This window comes from Macrobrachium rosenbergii, chromosome 44 (genome assembly GCF_040412425.1).
Source record: "Macrobrachium rosenbergii isolate ZJJX-2024 chromosome 44, ASM4041242v1, whole genome shotgun sequence".
NCBI lineage: Eukaryota > Metazoa > Arthropoda > Malacostraca > Decapoda > Palaemonidae > Macrobrachium > Macrobrachium rosenbergii.
Window position 1 is genome coordinate 34953070 of NC_089784.1, and position 18722 is coordinate 34971791.

At 36.0% G+C, this 18722-nt stretch overlaps 2 protein-coding genes across 4 annotated transcripts in view; one reads left to right on the forward strand and one right to left on the reverse strand.

The window, feature by feature from the left end:
• LOC136829516 (tetratricopeptide repeat protein 39B-like) overlaps positions 1–18722 on the reverse strand; it is a 177265-nt gene that overhangs the window by 52775 nt on the left and 105768 nt on the right. For both annotated transcript variants that reach the window (XM_067088312.1, XM_067088311.1), the window contains exon 2: positions 14833–14855. In XM_067088312.1, coding sequence (XP_066944413.1) covers positions 14833–14855 — 23 coding nt within the window. The remainder of the gene's footprint in view (positions 1–14832; positions 14856–18722) is intronic.
• The window catches only part of LOC136829518 (ATP synthase mitochondrial F1 complex assembly factor 1), a 158865-nt gene that overhangs the window by 5065 nt on the left and 135078 nt on the right, over positions 1–18722 (forward strand). Inside the window, exon 2 of one of the 2 annotated variants that reach the window (XM_067088315.1) lies at positions 18597–18653. The exons of the other annotated variant lie outside the window; for it this stretch is intronic. The gene's annotated coding sequence lies outside the window, so the exon portion shown is untranslated. The remainder of the gene's footprint in view (positions 1–18596; positions 18654–18722) is intronic. 2 annotated transcript variants of the gene reach the window in all.

The window sequence follows — 18722 nt, forward strand, 5'->3', positions numbered from 1 at the left end:
TCTCTCTCTCTCTCTCTCTCTCTCTCTCTACTCATCATAATATATATACACACATATACATAATATATATATACACATATATATATGAATACATCTACTCTCTCTCTCTCTCTCTCTCTCTCTCTCTCTCTCTCTCTCTCTCCTTTTAAAGAGCATGTACGCTTTCAGGAGGACCATTAACTAATGCGGGATTTTCATTTCCTGTTGTTGGAAAGGACCCTTGGAAGTAAGGGAAGTCAAGTAAGGGCCTTCTTATGTTTACAATTTAATCAATGTTATCTTTCGTGTCCAAGATTTTGACTTTTGTGTTTTTTGTATTTTGTGCAACGATTTGCAACGGCAAACTCACATACTACATGCAAATTCTTATGTAATATAATATACACGTGTAAGGGAAACAGTGGTGTATGTATGTACGTATGTATATGAAAAAGTATATATATATATATATATATATATATATATATATATATATATATATATATATATATATATATATATATATATATATGTATATATATATATATATATATATATATATATATATCAGAGTATGCATATAACAAATGCAGATCATGAACACTATAATTTTTTACTATATATATATATATACATATATATATATATACACACAATATAAACAATGCAACTCAGAACGCTTTATAATTTCACTACACTTGAGTATTCACACCCGAGAATCATTACTTTTTTTGTTTCTCCATCAAGATTAGACAACATCTTTGCAGTAAAAGTTTTCTTCATAACACACAACTCTAGAAATTAGTAATTATTAATAACTCTGATACCAAACCAGGCAAAAATCAAACTCCCACTACAGTGCCTTGGAAAAGCACCAAGGCGGTTGACACTGACCACACCTCGGCGTGTGCACCACAACTTCATAAGACGGAAACGGATACTCAAAGACGAGACAGACTCAAATTGCTCATCTCAATCTCAATCTCTTTTCGTGGCCGCCAGATGGCACTTCAATCACAACAACAAACACGAAAGAGAGGGAGGGAGAGAGAGAGGGAGTGTTAGCAATTCCACACACACACTAAAGTTCCCCGCCCTCCACCACGACTTCTCTACAACTGAGGTAAGGAGGGAGTTCGTCCCCGAAAATTCAACGCCCGGAGTGAGAGTTTCCCTCTGGAGGGGAGGAGGGGAGGGGGCAAGGAAGGGGGAGCAGGAGGAGGGGAAGGGAGTGGAGATAGCACACCAGGGAAGGAGGGAAATTGGAAGGGAGAGGGGTGGGGTTCTGCAAGGCGGGAGTCCCCTCTCCCTCCCAGCACCTGCTCGATCGCTTGTGAAGTTTCTCTTTTCCAGAGTATGACTCATGTTATTTAGCACATTATTCTCTCTCTCTCTCTCTCTCTCTCTCTCTCTCTCTCTGCCCCCAGGGTTCATTCTAGTTTCACCTAGTTTCCGTTTCTAGTTTCCCATAGTTTCCGTCTCGTGGATAAAATTCCGTTTGTTTCCAAAATTCTTAATAGCTTTCCATTCGGCCTGTACATAATTACTCTCTCTCTCTCTCTCTCTCTCTCTCTCTCTCTCTCTCTCTCTCTCTCTCTCTCTCTCTCAAGGTTCATTCTAGTTTCCCCTAGTTTCCGTCTCGTGGAAAAAATTCCATTTGTTTCCAAAATTCTTAATAATTTTCCCTTCGGCCTGTACATAATTACTCTCTCTCTCTCTCTCTCTCTCTCAAGCTTCATTCCAGTCTCCCCTACTTTCCGACTCGTTATTATTTTTGCTAATAGTTTTCTTAATCATTTTCCTTCCGCCTCTAGATAATTACGACCGTTTCGAGCTAATTCATGAACCTTTCTGGAAACTGGTCCACTCATCAAACGATGAACCCAGCGAAGCCAGACTCATCTCTCGCTTCATTCTCAGACACAAGTCACCCATTTCTCCAATACAGACACACGAACATACAGCGAATGGCCAGACACATCTACAAGATCCCGTACTGACAAGAAGATGCACAGTCGCTCTTTCCAGCTGGCACCGTAGTGCCACCAGTGTTGGTGCCAGAGACATACCAGGCCAATCCCCTTCTTATTTCCCCAAAAATAACAACTCCCTCAAAACCTCCCAACTCCCCCTAACCAGCCATTCTACCCCCACACGCCCCCACAACCAACGGCCTCCCATCAAAACATGCATCAAACGATTCTGATTCCTGTAGACAAACCTATAATACTGTGTATGTATGTATGTATGTATGTATATATATATACATATACATATATATATATATATAATATACATACTCTTTATATATGTATATATATAAATCTATATATTTATCTTTATATATATATAATATATATATTACATATATAATGTAAATATAAGCTTTACAAGAATTCAGTCTTCACATTTTTCGAAAGTCTTTCATGTAAAATCTCATATATGAAGAGATTCAATTATTCGTAAAGATGCAACGTCATTCCAGAGAGAGAGAGAGAGAGAGAGAGAGAGAGAGAGAGAGAGAGAGAGAGAGAGAGAGAGAGAGAGAGAGTATATAACCAAAGATCCAAAATGTACCGTCTTTCTTGCACAGATTGTTTGGCTGACAGATATACCGCAACACCGATCACGCTCAGATACAAGATACGAGAGAGAGAGAGAGAGAGAGAGAGAGAGAGAGAGAGAGAGAGAGAGAGAGAGAGAGAGAGAGCCATATGCGTTTGCAGGCTTTACAGTTCCACTTCACATTCTGAAACCGGAGGAAGGAATATATAAAAGGTTAGAGCACTCGGCGTCTGGCAACCTGATCCTAAACAATTAGCAAAAAGTTTGCTGCTTTGAACAGAAACTGCTTTCCAGTTAAAGCTGCATTTTGTGTATTTTGTTCCTGCTACAGTACAAAAAATGCGCCGAAGTTTCTTCGGCGCAATCGAGTTTTCTGTACAGCCGCTACAGCGTATAATCAAGGCCACCGAAAATAGATATATCTTTCGGTCTCGGTATAATGCTGTATGAGCCTCGGCCCATGAAATTTTAACCCCGGCCCGGCGGTGGCCTATCCTATATCGCTGCCAGAAGCACGATTATGGCTAACTTTAACCTTAAATAAAATAAAAAAAATACTGAGGCTATAGGGCTGCAATTTGCTATGTTTGATAATTGGAGGCTGGATGATCAACATACCAATTTGCAGCCCTCAGCCTCAGTAGTTTTTAAGATCTGAGGGCGGACAGAAAAAAGTGCGGACAGAATAAAGTGCGGACGGACAGACAAAGCCGGCACTATACTTTCCTTTCACAGAAAACTACAAACAAAAAGATCAGTGCTCAATACTAACATTACTGCAGCTCAAATATATTCTTTATCGAAGGGCTATAAAAGTAGTTCTTGGTCTAGGCCTATTTATTAAGGCCTATTCGTGGTACTTTGGTGGTTGACTTAACCCTTTTTTTTATGAGAGAGTTAAATGTCTTGTCACTTTAAACCCAAAACCCAAAACCCACTGATTATTTTCGTTTGAAACTTTACTCTGTCAAAGAAAACTTCAATCTTTTACTTAAAACTTCACAGAAGGGACCATTTGCCTTAAAAGTTCATCTTCAGTTTACTTCAAACTTCAATAGATTGTTGACTAAGTCAATTATCTAAAATTTTACACAACTGAACCTCTGCCCTAACACGTCACCCTTAATTTACCGAGCCGGTTGAGCTTCAGACTGTCACTCGATGGGCCGGAGTTCAATTCCCGCGGCCGGCTGATGAAGAGTTAGAGGAATTTATTTCCGGTGATAGAAATTCATTTCTCGCTATAATGTGGTTCGGATTCCACAATAAGCTGTAGGTCCCGTTGCTAAGTAACCAATTAGTTCTTAGCCACGTAAAATAAGTCTAATCCTTCGGGCCAGCCCTAGGAGAGCTGTTAATCAGCTCAGTGGTCTGGTGAAACTAAGGTATACTTAACTAAAAAAAAAAAAAAAAAAAAATCCAATAGGTTGCTGACTCAATTATTTAAAATTTCACACAAGACCCTCTGCAAAAAACTTCAACTTCAATTTGCTTAAAACGTCTACAGATTATTGACTTAAACCAGTACAGGAAATTTCACACAACTGACCCGCTGCCTTAAACTTCAACTTCAGTTTGCTTAGAACATCAATAGATTGCTGACTCAATCAATTATTTGAAATTTCACACAACTGACCCTCTCCCTAAAAACTTCAACTTCAATTTGCTTGAAACTTCAATAGATTGCCGACTCAATCAATTATTTGAAATTTCACACAACTGGCCCTCTGCCTTAAAACTTCAACTTCAGTTTGCTTAAGGCATCAATAGACTGTTGACTCAACCAATTATTCGGAATTTCACACAACTGACCCTCTGCCTAAAAACTTCGACTTCAATTTGCTTGAAACTTCAATAGATTGCCGACTCAATCAAATATTTGAAATTTCATACAACTGACCCTCTGCCTTAGAACTTCAACTTCACTTTGCTTAGAACATCAATAGATTACTGACTCAATCAATTATCTGAAATTTCACACAACTGACCCTCTGCCCAAAATCTTCAACTTCAGTTTGCTTAAAACTTCAATACTCTGTTGACTCAATCAATTACCTGAAATTTCACACAACAGACCCTCTCCCTAAAAACTTCAACTTCAATTTGCTTGAAACTTCAATAGACTGCTGACTCAATCAATTATCTGAAATTTCACACAACTAGCCCTCTGACATAAAACTTCAACCTCAATTTGCTTAAAACTTCAAGACTAAGGGCAAAGGTTTAGAACTTCAGCACACTGAATACTGAAACTTCAAACAGACTTCATTTGAGGATTATAACCTCCTGACCACTTCAAACTTTAAACTGCGGTTGCTTACAGTTTCACGCTACGGTAACGGCATGCAAATATCGTTTGTTTGAAATCTAAATCTAGATTTTAAAAGGCTGTTTTTGCGAAATCGTGTCTTGCATCCTGAAACCTGAAACTACGATGCTGCAAACCTAAACAGTTTAACTTTGAAATTAAACTAGAATTGCTAGGATATTTTAAAGCCTTTTACATCTGAGATACTGAATTATTTTAATTAAGAATTCTCTCTGCAGTCTTGAAATCTTGAACAGAACCCACAGAAATCATTAGAAGTAACAATTTACAATAGAAAGGTAATCTCAAATGCTAAATGTAGATCTTTTACGTAAAATGGTGACTACTTACTATATTTTCTCAAACCTCTGGACTTCCAATGATTTCCTTGCCTGAGAGCACACTAGAGTACACTTTACGTTCGTTTTCTTTCTAATAATATTTCCTTATTAATGTCAATATTCAAGCTTACATACACTCAACTGTTTGCGCAAATATAATTCAAACTATTATAAATTCATACTAGCGCAGAATCGCAAGTTACGAAGATGTTTAAAATTATTTATTAAACATTAAAAATATTGTTTTTAAACATACCAATAAAGAGTAACTTTAGCTAGCTGTAAATAAGGAAAATATGATACTCTACAAACAAGGACACTATAATCAAGAAAACTATAATACTGTAATCAAGAAAATGACGTAATTAAAATGTCCCGAGTTCTGGAACCAAACTCTGACAACATTTCCCAGCCACGCCCAAGAATTTCCCCAAAATCATGACAAATTGGGTGTCGTCGTCACAAGGAATTACGAGACTCAGGCCCTGAGTTTATGGTACACAGGTGTTTTGGCAGTAAGCACAATACTACAAGTGTATACTTCACGTGTGTAGGTGTATGAGTGTATGAATGTATGCCTTTGGAGAGCTTAAGCCATCAGAGTAATGCAAGCGGTGTCTCGGTCGTCACCGCATGCAACCGCAAATATTCCTCTCTCTCTCTCTCTCTCTCTCTCTCTCTCTCTCTCTCTCTCTCTCTCTCTCTCTCTCTCTGTATTCTGGTTTTCGCACCCCCTCTCTCTCTCTTTGTATTCTGGTTTTCAACCCCCCCTCTCTCTTTTGTATTCTGGTTTTCATACCCCCCCTCTCTTTGTATTCTGGTTTTCTTTTCTCTCTGTATTCTTATCCTCTCTCTCTCTCTCTCTCTCTCTCTCTCTCTCTCTCTCTCTCTCCCTATTCTGGTTATCAAACCTCTCTCTCTCTCTGTATTTTGGTTTTCAAACCTCTCTCTCTCTCTGTATTTTGGTTTTCAGGCCCCCCCTCTCTCTCTCTCTCTCTCTCTCTCTCTCTCTCTCTCTCTCTCTCTCTCTCTCTCTCTCTCTCTTTGTATTCTAGTTTTCAAACCCTTTCTCTGTATTCTTGTCCTCTCTCTCTCTCTCTCTCTCTCTCTCTCTCTCTCTCTCTCTCTCTCTCTCTCTCTCTCTCTCTCTCTCTGTATTCTGGTTTTCGCACCCCCTTTCTCTCTGTATTTGTCTCTCTCTCTCTCTCTCTCTCTCTCTCTCTCTCTGTATAATGATAATGATCCTCGCACCATCTCTCTCTGTCTCTGTCTCTCTCTCTCTCACTCAGGAATCTCAATGCAAACGACAGGTTTAATACAATAACCAAGTCAGTGACGTCACTTAATGTATTATGCAACTTAGTGCATTATTGTATTATGTCATAGCGATGACCCGGGAGAATTTACCAGATACTTCCGCCTCGTTTCTCCAAGCTGCGACCCTCCGCACTCGACTGACGACCAGAATTTGAAATCACGGCTCAAATCAACAGAGCATGCAGAAAGAGAGAGAGAGAGAGAGAGAGAGAGAGAGAAGAGAGAGAGAGAGAGAGAGAGAGAGAGAGAGAGAGAAGAGCGAGAGAGAGAGAGAGAGAAGAAGTAGAGGAGAGAGAGAGAGAGAGAGAGAGAAAAAGAAGAGAAGAGAGAGAGAGAGAGAGAGAGAGAGAGAGAGAGAGAGAGAGAGAGAGAGAGAGAGAATTGTGGCAAAAATACAGAAAAGGCGTAAAAAGCGTAAAATGATACCTGTCATTGGAGAGGTGACCAGGTTAATGACAGAGTAATTAGGTCAGAGAAATCTGATTAATAACTGGGTCAATGACGCTATAATCGGGTTAATATAACGTTAATAACTGCCGATATCCTTTCGGCGTTACAGTAATGTATGAAGTCACACTTACACAGCAGGTGAAACTTCTGTAATCATAAGATAAACTTGTTAATAACATTTCTAAGGAGGGCTAATAACACACAGTTCTAACACATAGTTTCTAAGGAAGGTTAATAGCACATAGTTCTAAGGAAGGTTAATAACACATTTTTGAGGAAGGTTAATAACACATAGTTCTAAGGAAGGTTATACACGTAGTTCTAAGGAGGGTTAATAACACATAGTTCTAACGAAGATTAATAACACATAGTTCTAACGAAGGTTAATAACACAGTTTTAAAAAGGTTAATAACACATAGTTCTAACGAAGATTAATAACACATGGTTCTAACAAAGGTTAATAACACAGTTCTAACGAAGGTTAATAACCCACAGTTCTAAGCAAGGTTAATAGCACACAGTTCTAAGCAAGGATAATAACACAGTTCTAAGGAAGGTTAATAAAACGCAGTTCTAAGGAAGGTTAATAACATAGTTCTAAGGAAGGCTAATAACACATAGGTCTAAGGAAGGTTAATAACACAGTTCTAGTGAAGGTTAATAACAAAGTTTTAAAAAGGTTTATAACACATAGTTCTGACGAAGGTTAATAATACATAGTTCTAAGGAAGGTTAATAATGCATAGTTCTAACAATGATTAATAACACAGTTCTAAGGAAGATTAATAACGCATAGTTAACGAAGTTAATAACCACAGTTCTATGGAAGGTTAATAACGCATAGTTCTAAGGAAGGGTAATAACAAGATCAAGGATACAATAACAATGTTAATAACACAACAACTATGTTTATGCCACAATACCTGTATTAACTAGATCTTAGCCTACGAAAACTAACACTGTCAGTAACAAAATAACTACGTCACTGTAAACATACCAAACAAGGTAATGTGTTATTGATACAATAACAAAACATCCACAAAGGATATCTAATAACTATGTTAATGAATGAGGAGGTATGTAATTATGATTAGGGCATGTTAATGAGAAAGGAGACGGGATTATAATTGGCTATTTTTCCCTACAATTATTTGAAAGTCAATTTTGTCTCAATTTTTCTGTGACCAAGAAGCTTATCAACATCAAACAATCAAAGGCTATTACTGTTAATAACGAAAGAAGATTCTGGGAAATAAGTCATTCAACGGATATGGTTATCAAATAATTAACTTCATTATTATTATTATTATTATTATTATTATTATTATTATTATTATTATTATTATTATTCAGAAGATGAACGATATTCATGTGGAAGAAGCCCACCAAAGGGGACACTGATTTGAAATGCAAGCTTTCAAAGAATAATAATAATAATAATAATAATAATAATAATAATAATAATAATAATAATATTATCATTATTATCATTATTATTATTATTATTATCATTATTATTATTATTATCAAAAGATGAGCCTTATTCATATGGGAAATGCCCACCAAGGGGACCACTGACTTGAAATTCAAGCTTCCAAAGAATATTAAGGTGTTCACTAGAAACAGGCAACAGAAAGAAGAGATCACTTATCAAAAAAGAAAAAATAAATTAACAGATTAATAAATACATAGACAAGAATGTAAGAAAATTATTAAAATACACTACAAGGAGAACTGTATAACAGTTATTCCAGAGGTCTGATAAGGAACTGAATAACAGGGTAATTAAACGTAATTCCATGAATAACCAAACAAGGAAATCCATCAACAAAGAAACCCTTTTCAAGGAGAATATGAAAACACACAAGGGACCATTCGCTCCCATTCAGACCACATCCGATGTCCTCAGGCAGTTTTCTTAGGATAATCTAGACTTCAAAGGAGGCACACCCTCAGGTATGAATCTCTCTCTCTCTCTCTCTCTCTCTCTCTCTCTCTCTCTCACACACACACACACACACACATATATGTATATACATATATATATATATATCTATATATATATATAATATATAAATATATATATATATATATATATATATATTATAAAAAAATTATCTATCTCAAGTATACACTAATTAAATATCATTACAAGATATATCTATATTATATTTATATAATTTAAAAATATATATATATATATATATATATATATATATATATATATATATATATGCACTGATTATATTATCTAAAAAAAATTTGTTCAAATCTATCTCAAGTTCACCTGTCGATACTAATACAATAAATATCATTACAAGATATGAATATCATTCCTCAGATAAGAGATAGAGAGAGAGAGAGAGAGAGAATAAGAAATTATAGATATAGAGAGATATATGCAAAGAGATTCTAGTTTTCCAAAAAAAACAGTCATTTTCTATGACAGCTAAACTATTGATCTGTGGAGGTGACAGGAAAACAGAAATAATGGAAATGTATCACAGTACACCAATGAACAAGTATTCTTTTTATATAAATACAGTATGTTATAATCAGTGCAAAATATGAAAGAAATACGGAATATTCATCATTTTGTTCGAAAATAAATACTACGATTATTGCATGAAACGTGAAAAAACTCTAAGGGCTGTCACCTCCACAGATCAATAGTTTAGCTGTCATAGAAAATGTGACTGATGTTTGCAGATCAATAACTATATATATATATAATATATATATATATATATAATAATATATATATATATATATATATATATATATATATATATATATATATATATATATATATATATATATATATATATATATATGTATATGTATATATATATATATATGTATATATATATGTATATGTATATGTATATATATATATATATATATATATATATATATATATATATATATATATATATAACCTGCATAAACACAAATATACTTTTCAGAAAAGCCACGAACATTTACTCACTCAAAGGGCTTTCAAAAACATTTTTAAAAAAATTAAGAGTATGTTGATCCAGAATTAAGAAAAATGTTCAAAAACGTAAAAAAAAAAACATTAAACAGGTCACTGTAGCATTCCGTGACATTCACAAAAAGGTGACAGCTCATTATGACCTAACGAAACGTTTTTTTTTTCTGCGTGCCCGCGCGCGCGTGTACGTGTAGGAGTGCGCGAGCGCGCGCATTCTTACACGTACACGTGTAAGAGAGAGAGAGAGAGAGAGAGAGAGAGAGAGAGAGAGAGAGAGAGAGATACTTGAAGGTCAAAGAAACCACACCTGTTTATAATTCAAGGCTACTTTGCGGTGTAAGTAGCATCTTCCCTTAGTCGGCAAGAAAAAAAATAAATAGATAAATAAATAAATAAACATATATATAATTAAATAAATGATGGATGAAGAGAAATGAATGAGAAATGAGACAGCAGCTAAGTGTGAGAATCTTTATGAAATGATATGAAGAATCGGTATAAAAATAAATAATGAAAAATAAAATATAAGTTAATCATAGAAAACAGGAAATAATAGAAAATGAGAATTGCGTTAGAAAACAGAAACAAATGGAAGACGAGAATATTGAAAACCAAAATAAAGAATAACTATAAAAGCAAGAAGTAACAACAGAAATTGTAGATGGTAAGGGAAGAGAAAATACAATTTTAAGGGTTACGTCACAAAAGCTCAGGTTCCGAAGCGATTACGTCACAGAATCCTAGCAATAAGTACTGGGCTATTTATGTTTTTGTTTTTATTTTATTTTATGTCTTGCCTTTCCCTCAATAATCTCCCCGTCTCAGATGATGAGATGATGAGAGAGAGAGAGAGAGAGAGAGAGAGAGAGAGAGAGAGAGAGAGAGAGAGAGAGAGAGAGAGAGAGATTGGCTTTCCAGTCTATCACATTTTTGCTCACATCCCCCCCAAAAAATGAAATATTTCTTTATATTTCCGCGCTGGGTACACAAAAAATACTCTATCCTTTAGTTGCTGACTCTGTGTATAAAATATGACTTAATTTTTCTAAGTACCTGAACTGTACATCGAGAAATTATTATTATTATTATTATTATTATTATTATTATTATTATTATTATTATTATTATTATTATTATTATTATTATACATAAGTGTGCGTGCGTAATAAATATTGTTTCTGAGCTTGCTATTACCATCAGTGCAATTTTCACTTTTTCAGATTCGTCAAACAATAATTTAAAAATCTATGTAAGTAACATTATGATAAAAAAAAACTAAATTAAACGAAAAAATATGAGATTTAGGTGGCCTTACACCTCAAATATATGATTTTCCTTTGAGTTGCAACTTAAAAGCACCAAATTTCAATTTATACAAATTTTTCCTGCACCGATTTCTTTGGTAAGATCACGTATCCTGTACCCGAAGTAACTCGATTTAAAAAGATGCAGGAATCCCTCATTACATATTCAGGTCAGACCTGTAACCAAAACACTAAAAAAAATCGTCTTAACATTAAAAGTAATAACAAAAATAATCTTAATATCCTTGATATCCACCGCCCACATGAAATCTCCGATCGCATGCGCGGACATGAATTTGTTTAAGTTACCGCTACAACCTTTCAACATGTTCCAAAGAAAACGATACTCAAGGTAAAGGAAATAAACGCAGTTTGATTTTTACAGAATATGAATCGTATTGAATTGATGTGAATCGAATACAGAATTTAGGCCAAAAGCCAAGCACTGGGACCTACGAGGTCATTCAGCGCTGAAACGGAAATTGACAGTAAAAGGGATTGAAAGGTGTAACGGGGGACCTCAAAGCAGTTGCACTATGAATCAGTTGTTAGGAGAGGGTTGAGCAAAGTATGATGGAAGAAAGAGAATATGAAAGAGGTACAGTAAAAGGAATGAAAGGGGTTGCAGCTAGGGGCCGAAGGCACGCTGCAAAGAACCTTAAGTAATGCCTACAGTCCACCGGATGAGGTTCGCTGACTGCACTACCCCACTACGTGGAATATGAATCGTAAACATGTTTACTTGATGGATCTGAGTCAAAATGAAGTCCACGCTGATTGATTTTTATCCGATACGGCCTCAATACGCAACATCGAACTACCTATATGAAACTATTATTATTATTATTATTATTATTATTATTATTATTATTATTATTATTATTATTCAGACGGTGACCCCTGTTAATGCGGAACAAGCGCAGAATAATAATAATAATAATAATAATAATAATAATAATAATAATAATAATAATAATAATAATAATAATAATTCTTTAGAAACTTGAATTTCAAGTCAACGGTGGCCCCTTTCGTGGCTTTGTTCCATATTATTATTATTATTATTATTATTATTATTATTATTATTATTATTATTATTATTATTATTATTCAGAAGATGAAAAACCCTATTCATATGGAACAAGCCCACCACAGGGGCCAATGACTTGAAACTCAAGCTAGCAAAGAATATTAAGGTGTTCATTGGAAAGAAGTAACAGAAAGTAACAGAAATACAGAAAGAAGATATCAGTTATTGGAAAAGACAAAAAATAAATAAAAAAAATTAACAAAGAAACAGATAAAGGTGTAAGAAAGTTATTAAAACACAAGGAGAATTGTCTTAGGGTAGTAATGCGTTGCATCTCGACAAAAGTTCCAATTATACGACGTTCTCAGGAAGGCTGTTCCACAGTCCAGCTATATCAATTAATCAAGCGAAAAAAAATGTAAAAAATGCGTCGAAGTTTCTTCGGCGCAATCGAGTTTTCTGTACATCGTATAATCAAGGTCACGGAAAATAGATCTATCTTTCGGTGGTCTCGGTATAATGCTGTATGAGCCGCGGCCCATGAAACTTTAACCACGGACCGGTGGTGGCTTATCCAATATCGTTGCCAGAAACACAATTGTGGTTAACTTTAACCTTAAATAAAATAAAAACTACTGAGGCTAGAGGGCTGCAATTTGGTATGTTTGATGATTGGAAGGTGGATGATCAACATATCAATCTGCAGCCCTCAAGCCTTAGTAGTTTTTAAGATCTGAGGGCGGACAGAATAAAGTGCGGACGGACAAAGCCGGCACAATAGTTTTCTCTCACAGAAAAAAAAATGGCGGGAAGGAAGAATGAAAAAGTAATAAATATCTTGTTTCGTGAGGAAAACCTCAAACGAATCTCATTAATAATGGTCTGTGATTTTGGTTTGACAAACAAGGAAAGGTGATGTATTTTATTCCTGAGGGTTTTTGTAATAACCGCGGACACGGCACAAGGCCCATATAAAGTTTCCTCGCGAAATAATGAAATTCTAAGTACACTTGAAAGTAGGTAAACATGAATAAACAAACAAAATACAATAAAATACACCTACAATCATAATTATCAAATTACCTACGAAGACAATGACTACAGGCTAAGAAACACAATGCACATTTTTAGCTAAGTAAAGGGTGTTTGTCTACAGACTGCAAAAGGAAGGTTAACTGGAAATAGCGAACTGACAGAGAGAGAGAGAGAGAGAGAGAGAGAGAGAGAGAGAGAGAGAGAGAGAGAGAGAGAGAGAGAGAGAGTAATATCCAATTAGCACTTTTCCAGTCTGTAGATAACCACTTTTTTATTTAGTTAGAATCTGAATTTAAAGGGTGTTCCAAAACAGAGAGAGAGAGAGAGAGAGAGAGAGAGAGAGAGAGAGAAACATCAATATCTAACACCGAATTTGAAACGGGTTCCTAGAGAGAGAGAGAGAGAGAGAGAGAGAGAGAGAGAGAGAGAGAGAGAGAGAGAGAGAGAGAGAGAGAGAGAATATCATGCATTACTTGAAAATCTATTCTCGGTTCAACAAGTGTCAAACAAAATCTGTAAAAACCGCCTTTTTCGGAAGCTGGTGAGTAACTGCAGCTTTCACAGGTCACAAAGCACTCCAATATTTTGGATTACACACATACATACATACATACATACACACATACTTACATACACACATACATACATCCTTCAAAAGCCGATGCACGCATGCAAAAATAAATTTTAATGAATCAGTATTATGTTGACAATTTTCTAATATCAACACATCAACATTCAGGCGACCTTGCCATCAGGAAAAAAAAACCTGAGTGCATATACAAAGTGCCACTGACATAGACAGGCAGACAGACAAACAGACAGAAACAAACGAAAAAAAGAAATAAAAAAAAATTAAATGAACACTGTAAATATGGCAAACGTTAAAATCGCTTTTAATCCTTCAAGAAGCTGTGAGAGAGAGAGAGAGAGAGAGAGAGAGAGAGAGAGAGAGAGAGAGAGAGAGAGAGAGAGAGAGAGACAGAGAGAGAGAGAGTTCAACGCAAATATGTGTATTTGAACAGGTAAGTGGATGTATTAAGTAAATGTGACAAAATAAACACGTAAGTGGAAGTGTTTAAGTCAATCTGATAAAATACAGGTCAGTAATTATGTTGAACTGAACTGAATATAGAATTGAGGCCAAAGGCCAAGCACTGGAACCTATGAGGTCATTCCGTGCTGAAAAGGAAATTGACAGTAAAAGGTTTGAAAGGCGTAACAGGAGGAAAACCTCGCAGTTGCACTATGAATCAATTGTTAGGAGAGAGTGGAAAGTAAGATGGAAGAAAGAGAATATGAAACGAGGTACAGTAAAAGGAACGAAAGGGGTTGAAGATAGGGGCCTAAGGCACGCTGCAAAGCACATTAAGTAATGCCTACAGTGCACCCCATGAGAGTAACTGTGCTAAGCAAATGTGAAAACATTCATGTAGAAATGTGGCCAGGAAGGGAGTATGTTTATATGGTAGAGGTCACTTAACAAACTTCTAAAACTGTTAATACTTACTCCTCGTTGGCATCTTCGAACACCTGGTGGGAGAGAAAGGAAATACAGGTTAATTACAGGTTAATTATAAATGATTATTCAGGGTTCAGGAAGTGAAGTAAGTTAAATAAACGAAATTGCAGAAAAGCTGTACAAAAGATATTTCCAAAACCATTCTGCACCTATGAGGGCTATGGGTTATACTTCTGGTAGTTAAATTACAAAAAGAAAGAAATATTAAACCTCTCAGTAATAACTAAAGATATAAAAAACTAAACACAAAAATCTTTAATGTTGAAATAATAAGATATCAAAATTACTTTGTTTTTCAGCAAAAAGTGACCTCATTTAAATGAATACAGAAAAAACAAGTACAGCATATATAATGAATGCCACCGAAAATACATCTAGCTTTCTGTGGTCTCGGTATAATGCTATATGAGCCGCGGCCATGAAACTTTAACCACGGCCCGGTGGTGGCCTGTCCTATATCGTTGCCAAACGCACGATTATGACTAATTTTAACCTTAAATAAAATAAAAAAAAAAACTTACAGAGGCTAGAGGGCTGCAATTTGATATGTTTGATTATTGGAGGGTGGATGATCAACATACCAATTTGCAGCCCTCTAGCCTCAGTAGTTTTTCAGATCTAAGGACGAACAGAAAAAGTGCGGACGGACTTTTCCAGAAAGCTAAAATCAAGCCAGTTGCCTCTCATAGGAAATTAATATTCCGAGACTTAACAACCATTTGTAAATTTATTTATGCCTTCCAAGATGATGACGAAGCGTTTTCTCACTACTGAGGAGACCATTTCGAAGACGTAACCTAATCCCCTCACGGTCCTAAGTCTCACGGAAATGACTTTGCAAAAAATGACCAAATGTTTCAACTTAACACTTGAAATTTGTTTTTAAAAAAAAATTCTTTTTTTGGTATCGACGGAGTTTCGCAAAACTTTCTTAAGCCACTCTGAGCTGGGCAGGTTTCGTGAGGCTTTTACCTATGAGACGGCAAGTTCCACATTTTAGTGAATTTGGAAGTCATGGATTGAACGTGGTGCGTGAATAAATACATATTGATTATATGTACATGCATCTACGTATATATCCACACACATATATATATATATATATATATATATATATATATATATATATATATATATATATATGTATATAATACATATGTGTATTTATATACATATGTATATATATAAAATACATATAAACATTATGTAAATTGTGTGTATATATATATATGTATGTATAATTTATATATTCATATATGTATATATATATTATATTATAAATATATATATATATACACATAAAATATACATTATGTATACATGTATGTATAAACCTCTACCTTCCATATAGAAACAAAAATCAAGAGCACAGCATTGGATACGCGACCTGTCAGTACCATTAAAGACATGAGAATGGATCATTTTTCCTCTAATATTAAGTGATAATTACAATATGCGCAGGTATCCATCAGGCTTCCTTCTTAGGTCAGTATGTCTTGCTGAGTGCTCTCTCTCTCTCTCTCTCTCTCTCTCTCTCTCTCTCTCTCTCTCTCTCTCTCTCTCTCTCATTTCAGTCTCCACTGTGAAGGTCACTTCTCATATTTCATTAATTACCACCTTCTCGTCTTTCCTGACCTAACTTCTTTCTTGACCTTTAAAAGGCCATTCGACCTTTGCATACAGAGAGAGAGAGAGAGAGAGAGAGACTGTTCAACAATAAAATTTACATCAAGGAACTGAGCTGGTAGATATTGATTTGTTTTCGATCGATGGACTGATCGAGAGAGAGAGAGAGAGAGAGAGAGAGAGAGAGAGAGAGAGAGAGAGAGAGAGAGAGAGAGAGAGAGAGAGATTGACACGTTCTTCTGGATGGCTAAACTCAAACAGAGCCAGTTTCTTCTCATGGTTAGAGCCAGTCAATTTCCAATCATAACTGCCAATCAGAGAAGGAGTGTCGAGGCAATACAGACACTGTAACTATGAGAAACTATAATAATCACTGACCGGAGGAGGAAGAAAACAAAAGAAAGGAAAGGGAGGTACGCTGGAAAAGTCGCAACGAAGGAGTAGATAATAAGGAAATGGCGAAGGAAGTTACGAGAGGAAACTGATTTCATGCAATTGACGAAGAAATAACATGAGGAGGAGGAGGAGGAGGAGAGGAGGAGGAGGAGGAGAAGAGGAGGAGGAGGAGGAGGAGGAGGAGGAGGAGGAGGAGGAGGAGGAGGAGGAGGAGGAGGAATGAGAAGAAGGAAGAGAGTTGTGGTAATAAATTAAAAAACAAAAGAAAATGAGGCATCCAGGAGCGAGTTTCTCACAGAGGCCCTTAATGGAAAGGGTCTTATCATCTGGTACAAAGAGCGGATGAGAAGATTAGAGGAGAAGAGGGAACAGGACTCGCATGAAAAAGAGGAAGAGGACAAAGAGGAAGAAGACAAAGAGGAAGAGGGCAAAGAGAGAGAAAAAACAGAACCGAGTAGTTATGAGACTCGTCATTAAGTGCGGACAGAGGTTGTATTCATCCATGTCTGTTTATTTGTTTGTTCTCCTGTTTACTTCTCTGTCCAGAGAATGCATAAAACAAAATATAAGAGAGTTTTCAATCAAATTTAAAGAAGTAGGCTTCCGTCCCAGCAGTTTTTCATATTTTGAGACCAGGATCCAAGATATTTTCTTTTTTGGCTTGGAGAAAGTATGTCCTTTCAAAAATGTTTTCTAAGTGTTGTAACTGCTTTTCACGTTATTATCCTCAATTGATAAGGAAGGGGAGTACAGTATTACTAAATACTTGTATTACCCAACCTAACCTAAACATCATGACTTGGCCAATGGTCAAAAGTATAGCTGTTTCTCCCCTAGCTCTGGAAATATTTTTTCTCTGTTTTTCCCTTGCTCTGGAAATCTGTTCCCTCTGTTTTCCCCTTGCTCTGAGACCCTCTTTCACCTGTTAGTGAGAGGGCAATCCTATAGTGGCCCGGAGTCCCAGTGCCCAAGGGTATCAAAGGAGGGCAGTAACTCCCACCAAGACTGAAGCATTTGGCCTTGTTTCTCTCTCCGTTTTCTTTGCAATCATTTTTTAGTATTTAAGGAACTCTTGATGAGAGGTCTACCTTGAATCATGCAAAACAACACGGAGTGCACTGTCAAATATTGTCATTCATCAGAAATATTTCTATTGTTTTATCTACAGATTCAATTACAAGCAAGTTCACTAATAAGATCAATCATGTTTTCACCAATTTGATTCTCTCAAGATAGTATTTCATGTTCTCTGGCTATTTGCATTCCTTCTCTAGCCTAACCTAACCTAACCTAATCCAACCCAACTCAACCTATTCTAAAGTAATCCACCCCAACTCAACCTAACCTAACCCAATCCAAACTAACATAACCTAGCCCAACCTAACATAACCTAACCTAACCTAGCCCAATTCAACCTAACCTGACCTAACACAACTCAACCTAACCTAACCTAACCCAGCCCAGCCAAACCTAACATAACCTAGCCCAACCTAAACTAATCTAACCCAACCCAACCTAGCCCAATTCGACCTAACCCAACACATCCCAATGTAACCTAACCTAACCTAATCCAACCTAACCAAATGACGATGCTGACAAACTAAATTAGCCTCTGAAAAGGTGAGAACTGTATAAATTCTTCTGTAGCTTTACATGTTTCCACAAAAATTTTTGTCCAGTACTGTTAAGAGAGCTCGGTTTTACCTTATAATTACTATTTTTCTGAACAGGCAACCATGCAGACAGGCGTGTGTTACGCAACACGTTAACTGTGTCACTTGGAACACGTAAGTACAATGGCCCTGAACTGGTGTATATTTAAAGCTTTTAGTATTCAGCTGCAATAAACAAATAAT